At 31.6% G+C, this 18,897-nt stretch overlaps 1 protein-coding gene across 18 annotated transcripts in view; it reads right to left on the bottom strand.

The window, feature by feature from the left end:
• The window catches only part of LOC145263054 (sodium/hydrogen exchanger 9-like), a 328,320-nt gene that overhangs the window by 39,226 nt on the left and 270,197 nt on the right, over positions 1 to 18,897 (bottom strand). For 9 of the 18 annotated variants that reach the window (XR_013864465.1, XR_013864464.1, XM_080119887.1 and 6 more), the window contains one exon: positions 7,135 to 7,254. The exons of the other annotated variants lie outside the window; for them this stretch is intronic. Coding sequence is in view for 7 of the 9 variants with exons in the window: in XM_080119887.1 (XP_079976013.1) it covers positions 7,135 to 7,254 (120 nt within the window). In the remaining 2 variants the exon portion in view is untranslated. The remainder of the gene's footprint in view (positions 1 to 7,134; positions 7,255 to 18,897) is intronic. 18 annotated transcript variants of the gene reach the window in all.

The raw sequence follows: 18,897 nt of genomic DNA, 5'->3' as shown, positions 1-18,897 counted from the left end.
CCCTTGAGGAGAAACTTTAGTTTCTTAAAGGTGAAAACGAATTGCTTGGTCTACCAGGCATAGATGGCTATCAAATTAAAGGTTGACATTTTGTGGCAGTTCCTACACATATGGAAAGATCTAAGTTTGATTTGATCTATTTTATAAATCGAAGTTTTGAATGTTATATCAATTGTGTTCTTTAGCACACCATATCACAAAATAAAGAGTTAACAAATGCTTATACATTTTATTTCTTATTTTTTGATATTTAATATCATGTAATAGTTAATATTTACTAGCAGGTAACACGACGTTGCCTGGGATTGAATAATGATCAATGAATGTTTCACACTCCCATATTTTTATTGTCATTGAAATCAGCGAAATCGCCCATTTTTCAATCAAATCGATCGATTGCCTGCTCTAGTTAGGGACCCATCGTGGTGTATACCAGGAGGAAGATTCACATGCCTCTTGCAGTGACTAAGTTCACAATACATTTTAGCTTACATTGCACTGTAGAGAACATTACTGTTGATTTTATAAAGTTATTTTTCATATATACTGTCGTAAATCCAAGTTTAAAATGCAAAAAGCCTCGTATCATACTTTAAGTATGCTCTAAACAGAAACATTCATTTCGAAGGCACCCCTGTCATATCAAAGAACCTACTGTTGATTTTATATGTCAAGCCTTTTGGCTTGTGTGGTGATAAAACTTCTCAAATTCAATCGTGATGTTAGGCTAAGGTGTTAATTTTGGTCAAAATTGTCTTTTCCTTTTTTCATTAGATTTTGATTATCGATACTTATTAAAGATATTCCAATACAAAACCTATCCAAGAACACTGCCAGGTTCATAAAGTATCTTCCTGTGCAATTTCATGAAAATCGGCCCAGTCCTTTTTGAGTCCATAGGGAACGAACTAATACACACAACCGATAAAATTGTTTTTATATGAAATAGATTAATACAAACAACTCAGTTTATAAGGATTTCCACCAACAACTTGTAATTCCCATTTGTAATCATTTTACACCAATGTACAATGGCATGGTTGTTATGTAATGCAGAAACGAGGCCTATTGGAAACGATACATTGTATAGGGTTACTTCACATCAGTTATTTTTACGCAGGGAAAAATTGTGTTATATTCATAGCAAGTAAATAATTCCAATAAATCTGAAAGGATTTGAAATTTTAATAACCAATTTCATAGGCTGCAATGCTATAAATTTGCCAATTAAAAATCTATGGAAATTTGACCCCCCCCTCGTTTTTACCCCAAACAAGGCACAGTGTCACTTTGATGTAGGGAGTTGAGCAGCAAGATGTCTGTTCACTTTACACTTAAACTTCTGCATGTCAGTACAGTTTGGAAAGGAGGAACCCGGAAAGGAGTTCCAAAGTCTAGCAGTTCTGGGGAAGAAACTATTAGAGTCGAAGGCTTTCTTACATCTAAAGATCTCTACTGTGTAGGGGTGGGATTTTATTGCTTGTTCGGTTTGTGTGGGGTATTTACATTGAAGGGGAGTACAAGGGCTTGTAGTTTGTCGAAGCATCCACCACTAAAATACTTGTAGAACAGGCAGGGGGATGCAACATTTCATTGATAGGATAGAGGCCGAAGGTTAGATGACAGTTCAGTACCTATCAGGTTGGAGACTCTTTTGAACCCTGTTCAGGAGTGAGAGACAAATAGCAGATGCAAATAATCAAATATTCTTCCAGGAGCGAGAGACAAGTAGGAAATAATCAAATATACTTTGTATTCAAGAAACTCTTCCAATAATAGCGAAATCCTGAGGAAGCGATACATAAAAACATTTTTTACAATTTTATTTGTTCCTTCATCAGAATGCAATATTTTTTTCTTTTTACAGCCGGTTGAGTTTAAAAGAAAAAAATAATGTCTTTCTCAAATTTATTGACAAGTTTGAAAAAAAAAAAATTTTTGACAACTAATTCAAACACATAACTGAATTTTTTTTCCAGATTATTCACAATTCTTGGTTTGAAAAAAAAAAAAAAAACTCTGAAAAATGCATCTGTGCAAAAGCATAATCTCTGCCTATTCTTTTTTTTTTTTACTTGGAGGGAGTGTCATGACTTATCAAGGCCCAAAGACCACTCGAGGATAAGGATTAATAAGTGTAAGGTGGTGGTGTAGTAATTGCTTATGATGTAAATTGGATAGAATTTGATTTATGAGGACAGCTTAACAGGAACTTGTTTACATTTGATTTGAAGGCTACCATGTTGTATTCAACTGGGAAGCATACCAACGGAACAGTGTTCCAAAGACGGGCAGTTCATAGAATCTGTGTTTACATTTAGGCACAGATAGTGAGTGAGGAAAATCATATGTAGTGGCTGTAGCTAGTCGAATGATTTTTTTTTGGGAAAGTTTGTCAAGGAAGGACCATAGATTGAAGTTCAAGTCGAACACTTGCCATGAAAATAGCGATAGAGCTGAAACAGGCTCACAACGTCTCTTCTGAGGGAAAGAGGCTGCAGGGAAGAGAAAAGGTTTCAAAGCTGGTTTTGAACTTTTTTTAAACTCCTTTTTATCCCAACAAAGGATTTTTGGAATATGACATCTTCGTTTTGTGATGGATACGTACATCATAAAGTTTTTTTGTTTTTTTTCCAAAAGATTTTCTGTTTTTTTTTTGTGAAAATAGATTTAATTCTAAATAAGCAGCAAAAATACATAAAACAATTAAAAAGGGCATATTTAACAAAAAATTATGTTTTTTATCATTCTTGGAAAAATTGGTTTTGGAATGCGAGTGCTGACAAGTAAATAAAATTTAAAAACTGACAACGAGGATTGCAAAAGGATTACACACAATGTCGAAGATACAGGTGATGAGGTGAAGGCCACAACAATTTATCAGATGAAAAAATAATTTAAATTTTAAATATCTTCAAATTAAGTTATTCAGGGTTCGTACAGGCTTTTCAAGGCTTTCTCCAGACAAAATTTGATAAACAATATCATAAATCCAAAAACTTAATTCACAGCAGGAAAAGTGATTTTCATTTACACACAAAACAATATACCTGTTGACAATATTAACATTCCCTGACCCATTTATATTTGGCCAACCAAGTATGATTAAATGTTTTCCTCATTGTAGATTGTTCTACGCTGTGTTTGTTTGACTTTATATTGTTTAATTTTTAGTATTGTGGATCCAAGAGTTATGTCCTTTTATCATGAAGCTACCCAATGTCATATGGAAAATAGAGATAGTTTTGTGATAAAGGGAAGTAACTCTTGTATCTGCAATAATATGTAATTTCAGAATGATGTATTACTATTTTATTTTCAATATTAAAAAATGGTTTAACGGTATTTTTTAATAATACTTAAAAAAAAATAATCTCAATTTTATTTTTAATATTGCAACACATTAACACTAAAACATAAAGAATACGATTTTTAAGGCTTTTTCAAGACATTTTCCATATTTCCAAGGATTTTTCAAGGTAACAGAAATGAGGCCTTTTCAAGGCAAAAGTCAAAATTCAGGAACTTTTCCAGCTTGTGTGAACCCTGTTATTGTAAAATGAGGAAATTGAAAGCAAACGGGAGTTGAAAAAATTCAATTTTACTGGCTAGAAACATGTATAAATGGGAGCTTATTTGATATGCAAATTAGTCATCATATTCCTGTTGATATCAACTGTGTTATAATATGTAGTGCAGAGGATAAAGTACTTGATAAAATTTTGTTGTCGGTTACACTCTTCTGGATGTTAAAGGTTCAATCCTCAGTGTGGGCGACAATCAAAATACAATTGTGAATTACTTAAGATTTCTGCTCAGTCATGGTTGATGAAACAAGAGCATGTTACCCCTGCAGATAAAATAAAGGGTTCTGTTTGGAATTCTGTGCAGATTCCCGAGTTGGACAATATACACCTGAAGAAGGCCAGGGGTTATATCAGCTGAAATGCTGCAAAAACTCAAGATGAGAACAGTGTAGCAGAGTGTGGATACTTATATGCAAATGCCAGGTGTGAAATGATGTCACAGAATAAGAAAAAAAACTATAAAAAGAAGAGAGATAACTTTAGAGAGCATGATCATGTTAGAGAGGTGGGTAACGTCACATAAGTCACATGTGGTGGAGAATGAGGAAATAAATATGGTTACAAAAAAAGTTATTACTTGTCTTATGTTCCTTGCGACATTCTGCATACGGGTTTAGTCTACGTACATAAATGTGTACAATCTTACAATATTAGTCCAAAGGATCAAACTAATATGAACTAGCAGGACCTGTGGAAATTCCACACTGGACTCTTTCATATGTAATATATTGATGTGGACGTTCAGCATAAATGGAGATTCCCTGATAGTATCATAGCTCTTTTGTTAAAACTGCAAAGTATTTATCTAAGCAAGCAAGGATGCCCGGTGTAGCCCGGCCATAAAATACACTTAAATATGATATTTTAATTTATACAGATTTTGTATATATTATTATAGAGTCAATTTGCTATCGATTTTTATATATTATAAAGTTGTGATTTAAAAAATAAAAAAATATATCCATATGACTTGGGTGCATCAGTTTGAATCTAAACTGAAACCAAAACTTAATTCTTGATAAAATTATTTATTAGAAGAAATGGAACGTCATAACAATTAAACGACAGTCACTCGGAAGAAAAAAGATGTAAATTAAAATAACACACACATTAAGATACAGATAATCCTGATCTAAAAAATTCAGAAATTAAATTAATAAGTCGCTTATTCATTTATTAAGGTTACAGCAGTTTACATACTTTGATGAATTAGGTACAAAGTGAAAAAGGTCCCCGAGATTGGGGAGGGAGTGATGCTCTAGCTTGTTGACTATCTACTCTTAGTGAGACACAATGACCGCACTGTCACATTTACTCTATAGACTTGACCTACTTGAAATATTCCTAGTATTGGCCGATTCTATTTACTGTGAAAATTTACAACTAAATGAAAAAAAAAAAAAAATTTAAATGAGGGAGGGGGGGTGAAACAAGCAAAGAAAAATCCTAAAAACGGAATAAAATATAAAAAAAAAACAAAAAAACTCCCAGACGAAGAAAAGACTTCCTACTATTTTTCAGTTTGTTGGAGCTGAAAATAAGCTAGTCAGTTGGTCAGTCTCTAAGTGGGAGTGGAGTTTAGATGAGAAACAAAGAAATAAGGCTGGGATTTGAACTGGATGGTGTCCTACCAAGATAAATTCCACTTTGATTTAAGAGACCCAGACTACTGAACGAAGGAGAACAATGTTCACCATGTTGGACAGGATTCCACATGGTTGAATATAAAGAAACTGTTTTAATTTGAAATCTACCATGTAGAGTCATGAGTAACAAGTCATCTAATCTTTTTTTTTATTGTGTTGCAAGTTGACTTTTCGTTTGTCGATATGTAAATGAGGTGCGTATATTGGATTTGATGTTGAATTATGTATTTATTAGTGTTGGGACGATTAATCGGAATTGGAAAAAATTGGAACTTTTAAGGGTACCGGAATCTGTATGAGAAAATTCTGCCAATTTTCCGATGCCAAAAACAATTCTTTTAATTGTCTTTTCCTTTTCTATTTGATTTTGTTTAAAGCGAAATCTTTGGCTGCTGGTAGTAATGATAAAATAATAAATATTTATTGACTTTTAAGCCACCAGCAAAAATAAAATCTATAGATCATTCTCCACAAATGTATTTTTACGCTTGAGAAAATATCTGCACATTTAATGCATGTTTTTATCGTAATCAGAAAAAATAATTGTATAGTTAAATATTTAGAGATTTATGAAGAATCCGAATTGGGAATTTTGTACAGAATCGGTAATTGTATCAAAATCAAGAAAAATATTGGAATCGTCCCATCACTAGTATCACTATTGAATACATCTTTCGATTTTGTTTTCGGGTTGGATGTGGATGAGAACACAAGTGAAAAATAAAATCTTAAAATAAAAACAAGGAAACAGAAATCATTATGCAAACATGGACACAAGCAATAAAAACAACCACCAAACGCCGATTACAATGTGTGCGCGTGTCTAGTTAGATTAGATTATGATATGAGCAAACACCATCAAGAGCAGCAAAACCGTGGCATCAGACGTGCAGAGTATCCCTTCTTAAAATCTCAACTGCATAGTTTATGGCTGCACCTTTCAAAAAAGGTGAGACATCTTATGTATTGAGCATAATTTTATTTTTCAGGTCACGTTTTTGTTTTCACAATTTCGTCAAGTTCATTTGACACAAAAGAGATGAGACAGATAGTATCATGCAAAGAATAAGCAGACAAAAAAAAAAGGAAATAAAAAAAAAATCACTTTTATTTTTTGACTTTATATTATACTAGCAGAGGCGCTTTTATTGATGGGCCCACGAAGACACAGATGTCATAACATCCCAAATTTAGCTATTTAAAATGAAAGTACATAACAGTGCAAGCGCAGTTTGCAAACCGCATTGCAAGCAAGGTTTTTATCTGAGCCTCCTTCAGGGAAAACAACATTTCTGCACAAAGTAATCAAAAATTTTTTCCAGTTTAGCAGACATACAAACACACAACGGTTGAGATTTATTTAATAGGTGAAAACATCAACGAATATAAATTAGAGTGAACTCGTTTGCATATTTATGGATTTAACACTTTAAGTGCAACGATTGTTTAATTGTGACCACATATACAGCTCGCATTCAGACACTTATAATGAAAATTCAGCCACTGCATGCTACACGATTCAAATTTAGCCACAGGATGCTACAAAATTCAAACCTAGCCATTGGATGGAATAATATCCAAAATGAGAAAGCAGTAATCTAAATAACACAAACACGCATCTAAGTTTGTCATAATATTTTGACATGTGTCGATACTTTCTGTCAATATCCGTTGTTAATGCTTTGACTAATCGGATGCATTGTACGATTAGGTTTTGATTTATTTTGTGCTGCAGCTCATATAAGCGATGAAGAGGCAGGAGGATCTATGCAGTTGAGATCTTAAGTTGCCCTGTTGACGAAAGAGACAAAGCGATGCGTACGACTGGAAAAAAGTGTGAAGTGACAGGAGAAAAAAAGGCAACAATATTTCCTGAAATGCAAAGAAATAAAATAACAAACCGTGCTGGCCTGATTTGGGGTGCCCGCTGCTGGAGTAGTAGGAGCCGGTATCGCAGAAGCCACCGACTGTTCACTTGTAGGTGTATCCATGGTGCTATAATGCTTCTGACGAGAAATAGCCTGTAGGTGATGTCGGTGGCAGCATTAAAATACAACAGGACATGCTATGAAGCTCAAAGTTTGATAAAAACGTCGTAGAACAATTTGGATTTGTTTTAGTGTAGCCTATTTACATAAATTTGTTTCAGTGTAGCCTATTTACATAAATTTGTTTCAGTGTAGCCTATTTACATAAATTTGTTTCAGTGTAGCCTATTTACATAAATTTGTTTCAGTGTAGCCTATTTACATAAATTTGTTTTAGTGTAGCCTATTTACATAAATTTGTTTTAGTGTAGCCTATTTACATAAATTTGTTTTAGTGTAGCCTATTTACATAAATTTGTTTTAGTGTAGCCTATTTACATAAATTTTAAGATGCATTAAATCTTGTAACTTTTTTTGCATGAACACACCACCATAAAAAAATTAGGGTGCTTGTGTAGATTAGTGATGCTTTAAACCAACGCATTTCAGGTGAAAACATTACATACTTATGTGTCATGTCGAAATTAGTATAAATTCCCAAAATTTTGAAAAATGATCCAGTAGGAAATAAATACAAGTAAAAATACAATCTATTGAATTATCGAGTTTTATTGTATGTTTTAATGTGGAAAAGTTGTGTAACCAATTGAGTATGATGAACTGACTTATCTCCCTTGACTTAAATTAAGAGTCTGCTATTTTTAAACACAAAATGTTAGAAAATAATTGTGGACGATATTTTTTTTATTAAAAATACATCACATCTTTAACTGAATCATTTTTTTGTAATTTTGGGAATTTATACTAATGTTGACATGACGTGTAAGTACATAATGATGTTTTCACCTGAAATGTGTTCGTTTAAAAAAAAAAAAAAAAAAAAAAAAAAAAAATCTACTCTACACAAGCATTAAAGTTTTTTTTAAATATACCAAAATTTGTAGTTAATACTATAATAATCAAACTCTTATACTGCTTGTGCATTTAAATGAAATGTAGTTTTGTTATTTTTTTAAAATTTACTTATACTAAAGTGGATTCCATTATGTTGTTTCTATTGAACTACAGTGGTTATGTCCATCGTGTCTAAAGTGTGTATACTCTCATTATATACACTGTGGCTGGTACACCTTTCTATTATTGTTATTGTTTCATCAATTCACACAAGACTTCTTTTTAATGGAGGTTTTATTAGCTTAGAGTGACAAATAGAAGTGTTGTGGGGACATACACACCCTTATAATCACTAAGATGGACTTATCCATTAGCCATATAAGCAGCAAGTATAGACCGCTCAATGAGAGCTATCCGGATGTCGTACAGAGACGACTCCCCACGGACTTACTAATCTTCCTGTATCATTAACCCTATTCTGGGTATAAATGTTCTTTGTATTCTCACCAGTCGTCGTGTTTTTCTACTTCTACTTTCACCTTTCCCGACTCCACTCCAATAAGTATAGAGATCAATCACTGTGTGCGCTGCTATAGTAGTTCACATTGTGTTCCTGTTTCACCCCCAATGGAGCTCATTGGGAACAATCAGACTTTTTGTGAATAGAAATCACTTTTCTAGAATTACTTGTTGAGGTTATTGTTTGATTCCTGATTTGTCAGCCACTCTTTTCACCTAAACTAAACTTGTGCCATAATATACAACAGTACAAAACGCTATTTGAAATTTCCATGGATGAAGCTTCAAAAGCTTTTATTGAATGTTCTGTATTTTTATAAAGTTTATCGATTGTGAGGTTAAAACGACAATTTCAACTACAAAAAAAAAAAAAAGAAAAAAAAAGAAAGCAGCCTTTAACTTCTCCTGTCAAAAAGTAAGAATACATACATTATATATATATATATATATATATATATATATATATATATATATATATATAAGACTCCTTCAGTCTTTGACAGACTATGGATACCCACTGCAAGGGTGTCTACGCATGAAATTTTTATGGCAGGAGGTGCACAATCTCCAACCACACCTTCCCTGAGTCAACATTGTTAAATACCAGTGACAAGTGAAGTGTATGTACAGGACGACTAGAAACAAATGCTGAGATAAGCAGAGAACACATACAGCACTTAAAATTCCCAAATAGTCACCCATCTGGTATTAACCAAGCTCTAGTTGCTTAACTTCGGTGATCTGATGAGAACTAGTGTGTCAACACAATTATGCTGTAATACTATATATATATATATATATATATATATATATATATATGTAAGTTATGAAAATATATATGGCAATTTAAGCTGCTGTTGAAGTAAATACTGAAAATTTACGCATAAAATTATATCTTATTTTAATTTATATGATTAAATGAAATAGTCATATATATATATATGTATATAATTATTTTTTTTACTATAATAATTAAATATAACAAAGAAATCTGACTGTACTCGAGATTAAATGTTTTACTCTCTCGTGTTTTATTGTCATTGAACTCATTGAAATCACCCATTGTTTAATCAAATCGATTATTTGCCTGCTCTAGTTGGGGATCCACAGCCGTGCACTGGGAGGAAGCTTTACATGCTTCTCCGCAGTGAATTAGTCTACAATACATTGTAATCTACATGTCACTAAAGAGAACCTACAATTTATTTTATAAATTATTTTTTATATAAAATAGCTTGAATTAAAGTTTAAAATGCAAAAATCAAGTATCATGGTTCAGTTATACTCTAAACAGAAACATTCATTTCGAACAATATCAAAGAACTTTCTGTTGATTTTATATGTGGGGCCTTTCTGCTTGTGTGGTGATAAAACTTCTCAAATGCACTTGTGATGTTAGGCTGTATAAGATGTGACTTTAGTCAAAATCACTTGCTCCTTCTCTTATCGGATTATTTTAATTATCGATGCTTATCAAAGACATTCTAATACAAAACCTATCTAAGAACACTGCCAAGCACATTAAGTACATTTGTATGAAATTTTTAAAAAATCAGCCCAGCCATTTAGGAGTCTGTAGCGAATGAGCTTTCACACACACAAAGTTCCTTTTATATAATAGTATAAAATATGTGACCTTATCTGTCTGTGTGAGGAACAGTCTTTACACAACTCCCAAGTCAATTTTTGGTCTGCGGACTTGAAACTTGACAGATAAGGGATTTAGATGTGGGCAACAAATTTGATTTGTTATTTTAGCCAGTAAAAATAGCTAAGGGCTCAAAACTGAAAAAAATTGGAACTTGGCAGGCATAAGTCAACTTAAAGTGTTTATCTATGCATGCGCAAATATACATCTATTCGTCAAACAACGTTACTTTTTTAAAACTTTTTATATGCATATACATGTGGTTCAAAATGAAAAAAATAAGGCTGGAGGGCTATATGTTTTGGTTTCGATTCTAGCTGATGGCAAATTATTTTTTTATTTTCGAAATAACTACTATATATTGGGTACAATATAATATCCGATAGAAAATTGACTGTAATAATGAATATAAAATCTGCATGACTTAAAATATCATATTTAAGTGTATTTTATGACCGGGCAACGCCGGGTGGCTCTGATAGTATATTTACTTACACTTGTTCCTATTTACTTGCCTTCTCAAAAGACAAGATGGAGTTAATGACACACCCAAATAGTTAGCAGTTTCTGCTTCCATAGTTTTAATTCAAAGATAATAATGCAATCGTATCATATGAGGAGTTAATTTTTATGAATGCATGGTACATTTTTTTTTGGTCGTTTTCTTTTTCAGTTATTTGCATTGGTTTCTTATAAGTGAGAGTACGTGAAGGTTATTAGGAAGTATTGACATGGAAGTAATTGCATTCAAACTTTTATTTTTACAAGGAAATCACTCCAGACAAGCGTTGGAGTATTTCTTTATTTTCTTCGTTAATGTTATTACTTTTATCGCTAAGGTTCTATAAGAATCATTATGAGTTTGCTATCAGTATTACTATTATTATAATTAACATCATCATTACTTTTTATTATTACTATAATCAATAATGTTAGTACTATAAGTATAAATAGTAGTAGTAGTAGTAGTAGTAGTAGTATGACAATTTTTGTTATTGTTCTTTGTATTAATGTTACTGACATCACTATCATATAGTATTATTCATCATTCATTTACTATGAATTCCCGGGCAATGCTGGAACACAAGCAGGCTAGTTAACAAAAAACACTTGTCCATTTGGGCACAAATAATAAATCCAGAACAAAAGTACAATTTTTTAAAAATAATATCAAATAGTGATTGAATTTAAAAAAAGAAATAAGATTAAAAAAAATATTAATAAAAATTAAAAAGAAATATGAGTAGATAACTTCATCATCTTGGTTCCTTTCTTTGACACTCCTCATCGGTGATAACCATGCAACTATATTATACAGGATGTTGCAAAAGTCTTGGGCACATTTCAAGTCCTCATATTTTCTTAACTATGAATGGTAGTAAGATGAACGTGGTACCATTTTAAAGCTAAATGCATTAAGTTTTTTGTAAGGCTATTGACTTTTTTAAAATTTCTTTTCAGATCTAATATCTTAAAAGTTCTCAAGATATTCAGTGTCAAAATGGGCCCAAGACTTTTGGAACACCCTATATATTGGACCCTATATCTGTAAGGAGTGATTATATTAACTAGTATGAATTTTGGCAAGGGCCACATTAATACATGTCTGGATCATCTGGCAGTAAACAGAAATATAACCAGCTGCACGTATCTTCCCTAGATAAAGCCTTTAGAAATGTATGGAGATGATATGAGGAGGTGATGACACCATGCTATCAAGGAGAGAAACAAATGTATTTTAAAAATGTAGTCTGTTGAGAGAATCTAAGTGAATGTCACTTCCATGTTTGCATCTCAATTCTCATCCTTAAGACCAAGTTAGAAAAAAAAAAAACAAGTAATTAATTAGATATTGGTCTCTCCCAATGAGTAAACTATCTCTCTCTAATAAAACCTTCAAAATCTCAGAAAGTCTACATTGTGCTTTCATGCACGAGTAATTATTTGTTTTAAATCAAACAGAAGATCAACAACCATGCTAGAGGATCATAGTCCACACGTGGGAAAGTGACAATCCAGAAAATGATGACCAGCACTTATTTGATTTGGTCACCTGATTGCTCACTGGTGAAATGAAGATTTTTTTTTTGCAATCTTCATTTTTTAACGAATCCTTTCATTTGTTATTCACTGTTATAAGATGTCAACATTATTTTCATATCTCACGACTATGATCACAATGTTTCATTTATTAAAAACATTTTAAAAAAGAGTAAATAAAAAATAGATATGTAAGTAAATGACAGTTAACAAATAAATAACACACATAAAAATAAAGAATAATTAAAATATTCAACACAAATCATAATACATTACTTAGATTAAGTTATCAGTTTTAATATAAATTTTTCCTGTTCTCAAATATTCACATGGTTACAAATGACGTAAAAACAAAGTTTACGATTGTTTTAGGTCTAGATTTGAGCTGAACCTTTAGATAAACAGGTGTCTATACAAATGTTTCAGTTATTTTTAAATCAATAGCAAAGAAAATACAATTTTATAAAATAAAGAACAAAAAATAAATACATAAAAAAAATAAATAACAGCAAAGAAAATTTTAAAAAATTAACAAAGAAAATATTTTACTAATACAAAAGGAAAAAAATCTATTTTTAATAGCAAAAAAAAATAAAAAAAAATTCTTTAACCAAATTGACCTTAGAATTATCTTTTAACCAAGCAAAACTAGTTTTATTTTTCTTAAATGAATACATTTTTCAGTATTGTAGATGCTCTTGTTAAAAACAATCTTAAGAAAAATCAAGAGACAAAAACTGAAGCACAATTAAATTCACAGAAAAATATAGCAGCATTGATGCCCAACAAATAGAATCTCATATTTAAAAAAAAAAAAAATCAATATTAAAGCAAACAAATTTTCTTTATGATAAAAGAGAAAGTATCCTAAATGGAATAATAAAGAGAAACAGTGAAAAGTTTTAATCTAAGCAATAAAAAGAAGGTGAAGAGTGACCGGTGTAAGAATAACATTTGTGGAAAATAACAATTGTGATTGTAAGACTGAAATTTTAGTGATCAGAGCACAACGTGCGTATTTGTGAGAGAGAACATAGAACAAAGTGTTACTGTTTCGGAATTTTTGAGATGAGGATCGATAATTCATATTAATTAGATTATTTAATCCGCTGTTTTCTTTTATAGAAGTTTATTCTCACATTTGGGTTGATGTAACCCCCAGCCTTCTTCAGGTTGCTCTTGCTGAATCTGTGAATCTTCATGTCCAACTTGGGAATCTGTACAGGGTTTCGAATGGTAACCTTTTATTTAATCCATAGCTTAATCTTAATTACTGTTACGGATTAAATAAAGTGTTCAGTTTGAAGTTCCGTATGGATTCCCAATGTAATATTGTTATCTATATAATTTATGGTTCACATTTAAAAAAAAATGTGTGCCGATAGTTTATACACACTGATGACCATGGTTTTTGTAGTCAAATAACGACTTGTTAAATCAACAAAGCTTTATTTACATTACAGTGATAGCATGAAAAGAGAGAGAGAGAGTATGCAAGTGGTGTATGGTTGTTGGTGCAGTGACAGCAGAAGCATGTCAGCTGGCTTTTCTCTCACTATTCTCTCTCTGACTGACAGCCTTTGTTTATGACATTTACATCACCCACATTCTTTGATCAGGATCTGATTGTTTGCTTATTTTGATATTCAATTTGAAATTTCCATTGTTTTAATTTCTACTACTCGTTTAGCAATTCCAATCCAGTTAAAATATTTTCTCTAGTTTTTTCATTATCTCGATTCTTTGATTAGAATGTACGGTTGACGTCATCATTCAACAATCCGATTTACATCTGGTTTTGCCTGGATCCGATATTTTCCGGTGTTGTCCATCACCTATGCAACACCAAGTTCGATATAAAGAATCTAGGGCTTGACAAGGCGCAACTGAAGAAGACTGGAGGTTACATCGGCTGAAACGTTGTGAGAATAACATTCTAGATGAGAAAAATAGTCCGAATGATTTGACAATTGAATTAGTTAACTATTTCATAGTTATCTCATTCTCATAGTTAGAGCAAAGGTCTCAAACTCAAAAGTACTAAAAACGACCGTTAAGTGAACAGGAAGAGATGCATCAGGTCAAAAGCAGACAATATCACTCGGGCATGAAACATAATAAGGATGGCATCAACACAAAGAGTCGGATAAAAATAAAATAGAAAAGAGATCAATTGATTGAAGCACATTTTCTTGCATGCAAATTATTTAGCATCACATTCACAGATCGGAAATATTTTCCTGGTCTCGGAGAAATGTACAGGTTTATTTTCCCTGAAAAGGAACGAGATCTTGCTAACGTTTCTGAATTTTTGAAATGAAGATTGATAATTCATATCATTTGGATTCTTTGGACTATCATTCTCATCTCGTTGCTTGCACAATGTTTCAGCTGATTTAACCCTCGACCTTTTGCAGTGTATCTTGTCAAACTCGGAGAAACTGCACGGAATTTCGAACTGAGCCTCTTATTTAATCTATGAGAATAGTAAGCTCTTGTTCCATCAGCCACGACTGGGTAGATCCTAACTAATTCATAATTGTATATTAAATGTCATCTGCACTAAGGATTAAACCATAAAACCTTCAGAAGAGTAAGTTTTACAATTGAATTTTATCAAGAACCATATCCTTGCAGACAGATTTCTGAGTTCGACAAGATACCCCTGAAGAAGGCCGGAGATTACATAAACCGAAACATTGTGAAATTAACACTCAAGATGAGAACAATCATCTGAAGAATCCAAATAATACGAACAGATCTTGCTTATCGTAAAATTAATAACTATGTGTCGGCAATACGAGGGTAGCTCAAGTTAAATGCAAAGAAAAGCAACAACATCAAGTAATTCAAATTTGCGAGATTTAAAAAAAAAAACATTCTTAACATAAGAGAGGAGACATTAGAAAAACTTAAATCAGCTTACAAATTTTTCTTTATTTTTGTTTTATGTAGGGTGAATTCTAGAGAAGGACCCAAAATTTTTGTTAGAAAAAATGTTTTTTTCTGTGACCTGCATCACAGACTCTGGATCCAGAGAAACTTTATGCATGCAAGATTTAGAAACAGTGTAGAAAATGGAGTGATTGAAAAACTGGCAATTAATTTCGTCAAAAGGTAGAAAATTTATCTCTTAATGTTAGCCCGGTTGACAGAATTAACCCCCCCCCCCCAACACACACCTTATTTTTTTTTTTTCTTTTAAAATTATTCACTCCTGGATTAAATTTTTAATTTTTTTGTTGTTCAATTTTGCAAAAAAAAAAAAAAAAGTGAATGCCAGACGTTTGCCAATCTGTAATTATGAAACATATACTTTTGAAATTTGTGTTAGCACTTGACATTTTGTATTTTCCTCATCCAATAAAAATGGTGCTTATCTTAAACTATCTTTTTTATCTGGACAGTTATGTTCTATGAATTCACTTTTGGCCTTCATTACGTTTCTTAACCTGAATTTGAGTTCCACAACCTCAATATGAAGCCACTTTTTTTTTTTTTGCATTCAACCATAACATTTTTTTTTTTATAAAGAACCTTTCATTTCTCTTATATCATTGTCGATTACTATTAAATTGTCAACATAAACCCAGTATTTCATTTTCGGTAAGACTTAACATGATGTTTCATCACATAATTAAGTATAAATGATGACGATATATACCCAAACACTACAGTTTTATACTTATAACAAACAAGTTTGTTTCCTTTCTTAAAAAAACAAACAAAGAAACTTATCATTTTCATTGGTTATTTTTATCATCAAAAAAGTCTATTTAATATCACTGAGCGTTACATATTTATTAGTTCTTAAATAAAACAACTTTAATATGAAACCCATCAAATCTATGCCTGGACAGTCATGTTCTAATTCACCTTAGGATTAGGTTTCTTAATTCATCTGAATTGGGGTTCCATGACCTCATTATGAAGCCATCTTTTTGCATTCTACCAGAACGATATGCTCAACTTAGTATCCATAGGAATTTAAACTGCATTATTTTAGTATATATATATTTTTTAATACAATACTACAAGTTTCTTTAGAATTAATATAATTATTCCAGGTTAATATTTTCCAGAGGTGAAGCAACCAATGAATTTTTATGAGGTTCATACAAGAGTGCTCAATACCAAAGTAGAGCAAGATATAATTTTTTATTCGTTTTTACCTAAGCATTTATATGTTGTTACACATTCATGAACATGTTTCGGTCAGTCAATTATAAGTAACTAAAGACCTCTTCAGGCGATATTGCTTATACAAAAGAAGAGTCCATAAAGACTGCAGACTCTACTTTTGTATAAGTAATATCACCTTAAGAGATCTCTGGTTACTTATAATTGACTGCCCGAAACATGCTCATGAATGTGTAGTGACATAAAAGTTTATGCAAAATAAATAAAAAACTATATATATATAAAGCTATGAAAACATATATGGCAATTAAGCTACACAAAATATTCCACATTTCATTCTCGTGAGAATTTGTCAGTCTGACGAATTCTCATGAGAATGAAATGTGGAATATTCTGTGTAGTTTAATTGCCATATATATTTTCATAACTTACTATCTAGCCTTACCTATGTATCGAGCACTGTTGAAGTAAATACTGAAAAATTTACGCATAAAATTATATTTTCGTATATTAATTTATGTGATTAAATGAAGTAATCATATATATATATATATATATATATATGTGTTTTCAGTTGTGTGCGTGAGTGTGTGTATGTATATATATATATATATATATATATATATATATATATACACACACACATGCATATATATATTATATATATATACTGGTAAAAACCAAAACAACAAGAAGGAATAACTTCATATTTGTATTTTTTCCAATTGTTTCGACATAAACCAGACAATTTAAAATTTTATGTTATTTAAAAATTTTCATATTTACATCTCATCAGATATGTTTGAAAAAAAAAAAAAATACAAAGTTTGTACGTATCAGGCAGTAAGTACTAACCCCTCATGCTTTTAACATGTTCAACATCTGTGTTGAAGAAATTTATATGCACCTTATTTTCGTATATTTGTTCTAAATTATGACGAGAATTGTTACATTTGGACTACTTTGAAACCGGACAAAATTTCTGAATTAATGAAATTTATGGTTTCTTACTTTTAATTTATTATTTTTAGTGTTTTATTTATTAATGAATCTCAAGTAATTGGGTTGGATTTTAACATTTACTCTAAACTCAAAACTCTCACATAGAAAGTTTTGTATTTTATGTATTACTCAGTGATTTTAATGTTAAACTAGGTTATACTGCAATGCTATTGTATTCTGTACATTAAAATGAATTTATTTCTGTGGAAATATGATTTTTTTTCACTTATATTTCACTTTTTATATATACAAGTCCTTATTTTAAGAAGCTCAATGTGATTACAGAGCATATAACAAATAAATGACAAAAATTCTGATGAGTTAAGGGCAAAATAGATTCCTTGATCGATATAATAATTAAATGAATGATTTTGTGCTACAAAACAGTTACTATCAAAAATTGGAAGTGTCAATGGAATTAAAAGGAATAAATTGTAAGATGGTCAACATCATGAAATCTGGAATATAGACTTTTGTCATTTATTTGTATATATTTGTGTGTATATATGTGTGTGTGTGGGGGAAATATTCTTTATTCACTTATATTTCCTTTTTATATATATCAATCCTTATTTAAGAAGCTCAATGTAATTACATATACAGAAACATGAAAACAAATCAGTGATGGGCCGCACGAAGGTGGCTTTTAAGCCTTGCCAAACTCTGGCATTCTTTGGCACACACTGTGCAGACATGTGCGCCACTAGCAGCACGTTCTTGATGGTCACTTGTATGTATAATCAAATGTCGTTTCCAACCGCCTGCTGTTTTGCAGGTTAGATCTGGCAACACAAGGCTGCTTGGTGGCCCACTGCGCTGATGAGTAGTCTGGTGGCTTATCAGCCCAGCTCTGCTCAGACATAATCTTCTGCACACTCCAGACCAATTTGGCACCCCGTCCATCCACTGCTATATATATATATATATATATATATATATATATATATATACACACACACATACACACACACACACTAGACTTTTCAGTCTGTTAAAAACAGATAGACTTATAGCCTGTTGACTTAGAATGAGTGCTTTATGTCAGACTTCTAGAGTAAATGTGGTATTGTGGTGACTAATCTCAATCTTTAACTGAGCATCAAACGAATACCATAATGTTTAGTATGTTGCACCTCACCATAAAGATCCATGCAAAATTTGAGTCAGATTGGCCGAGTAGTTTTGGATTAAATGTGTGTGTGTGTGTGTGTGTTGATATTATCACGTGTTTGGTTCTTCCACAAATAAGTAATGAGAAGATAAGGAGAAAACATTTTCTCATTTGTGACAACAGAACATGTTTTTGTTTGTTTAATACAATGCCAATGAATAACAAATAATGTTATTCATGTTAATAGCACATTTTTACTTGCCTTCCCACGAGGGCAGAGTTAGACAACAAGGTCAATTTTAACATGGGGCCAAATAGGACC

Source organism: Euprymna scolopes, chromosome 38 (assembly GCF_053919585.1).
Source record: "Euprymna scolopes isolate OS-2025 chromosome 38, ASM5391958v1, whole genome shotgun sequence".
NCBI classification, from domain to species: domain Eukaryota; kingdom Metazoa; phylum Mollusca; class Cephalopoda; order Sepiida; family Sepiolidae; genus Euprymna; species Euprymna scolopes.
The sequence above is the reverse complement of the archived record's forward strand: the minus strand, read 5'-3'. Positions and strand labels throughout refer to the sequence as shown.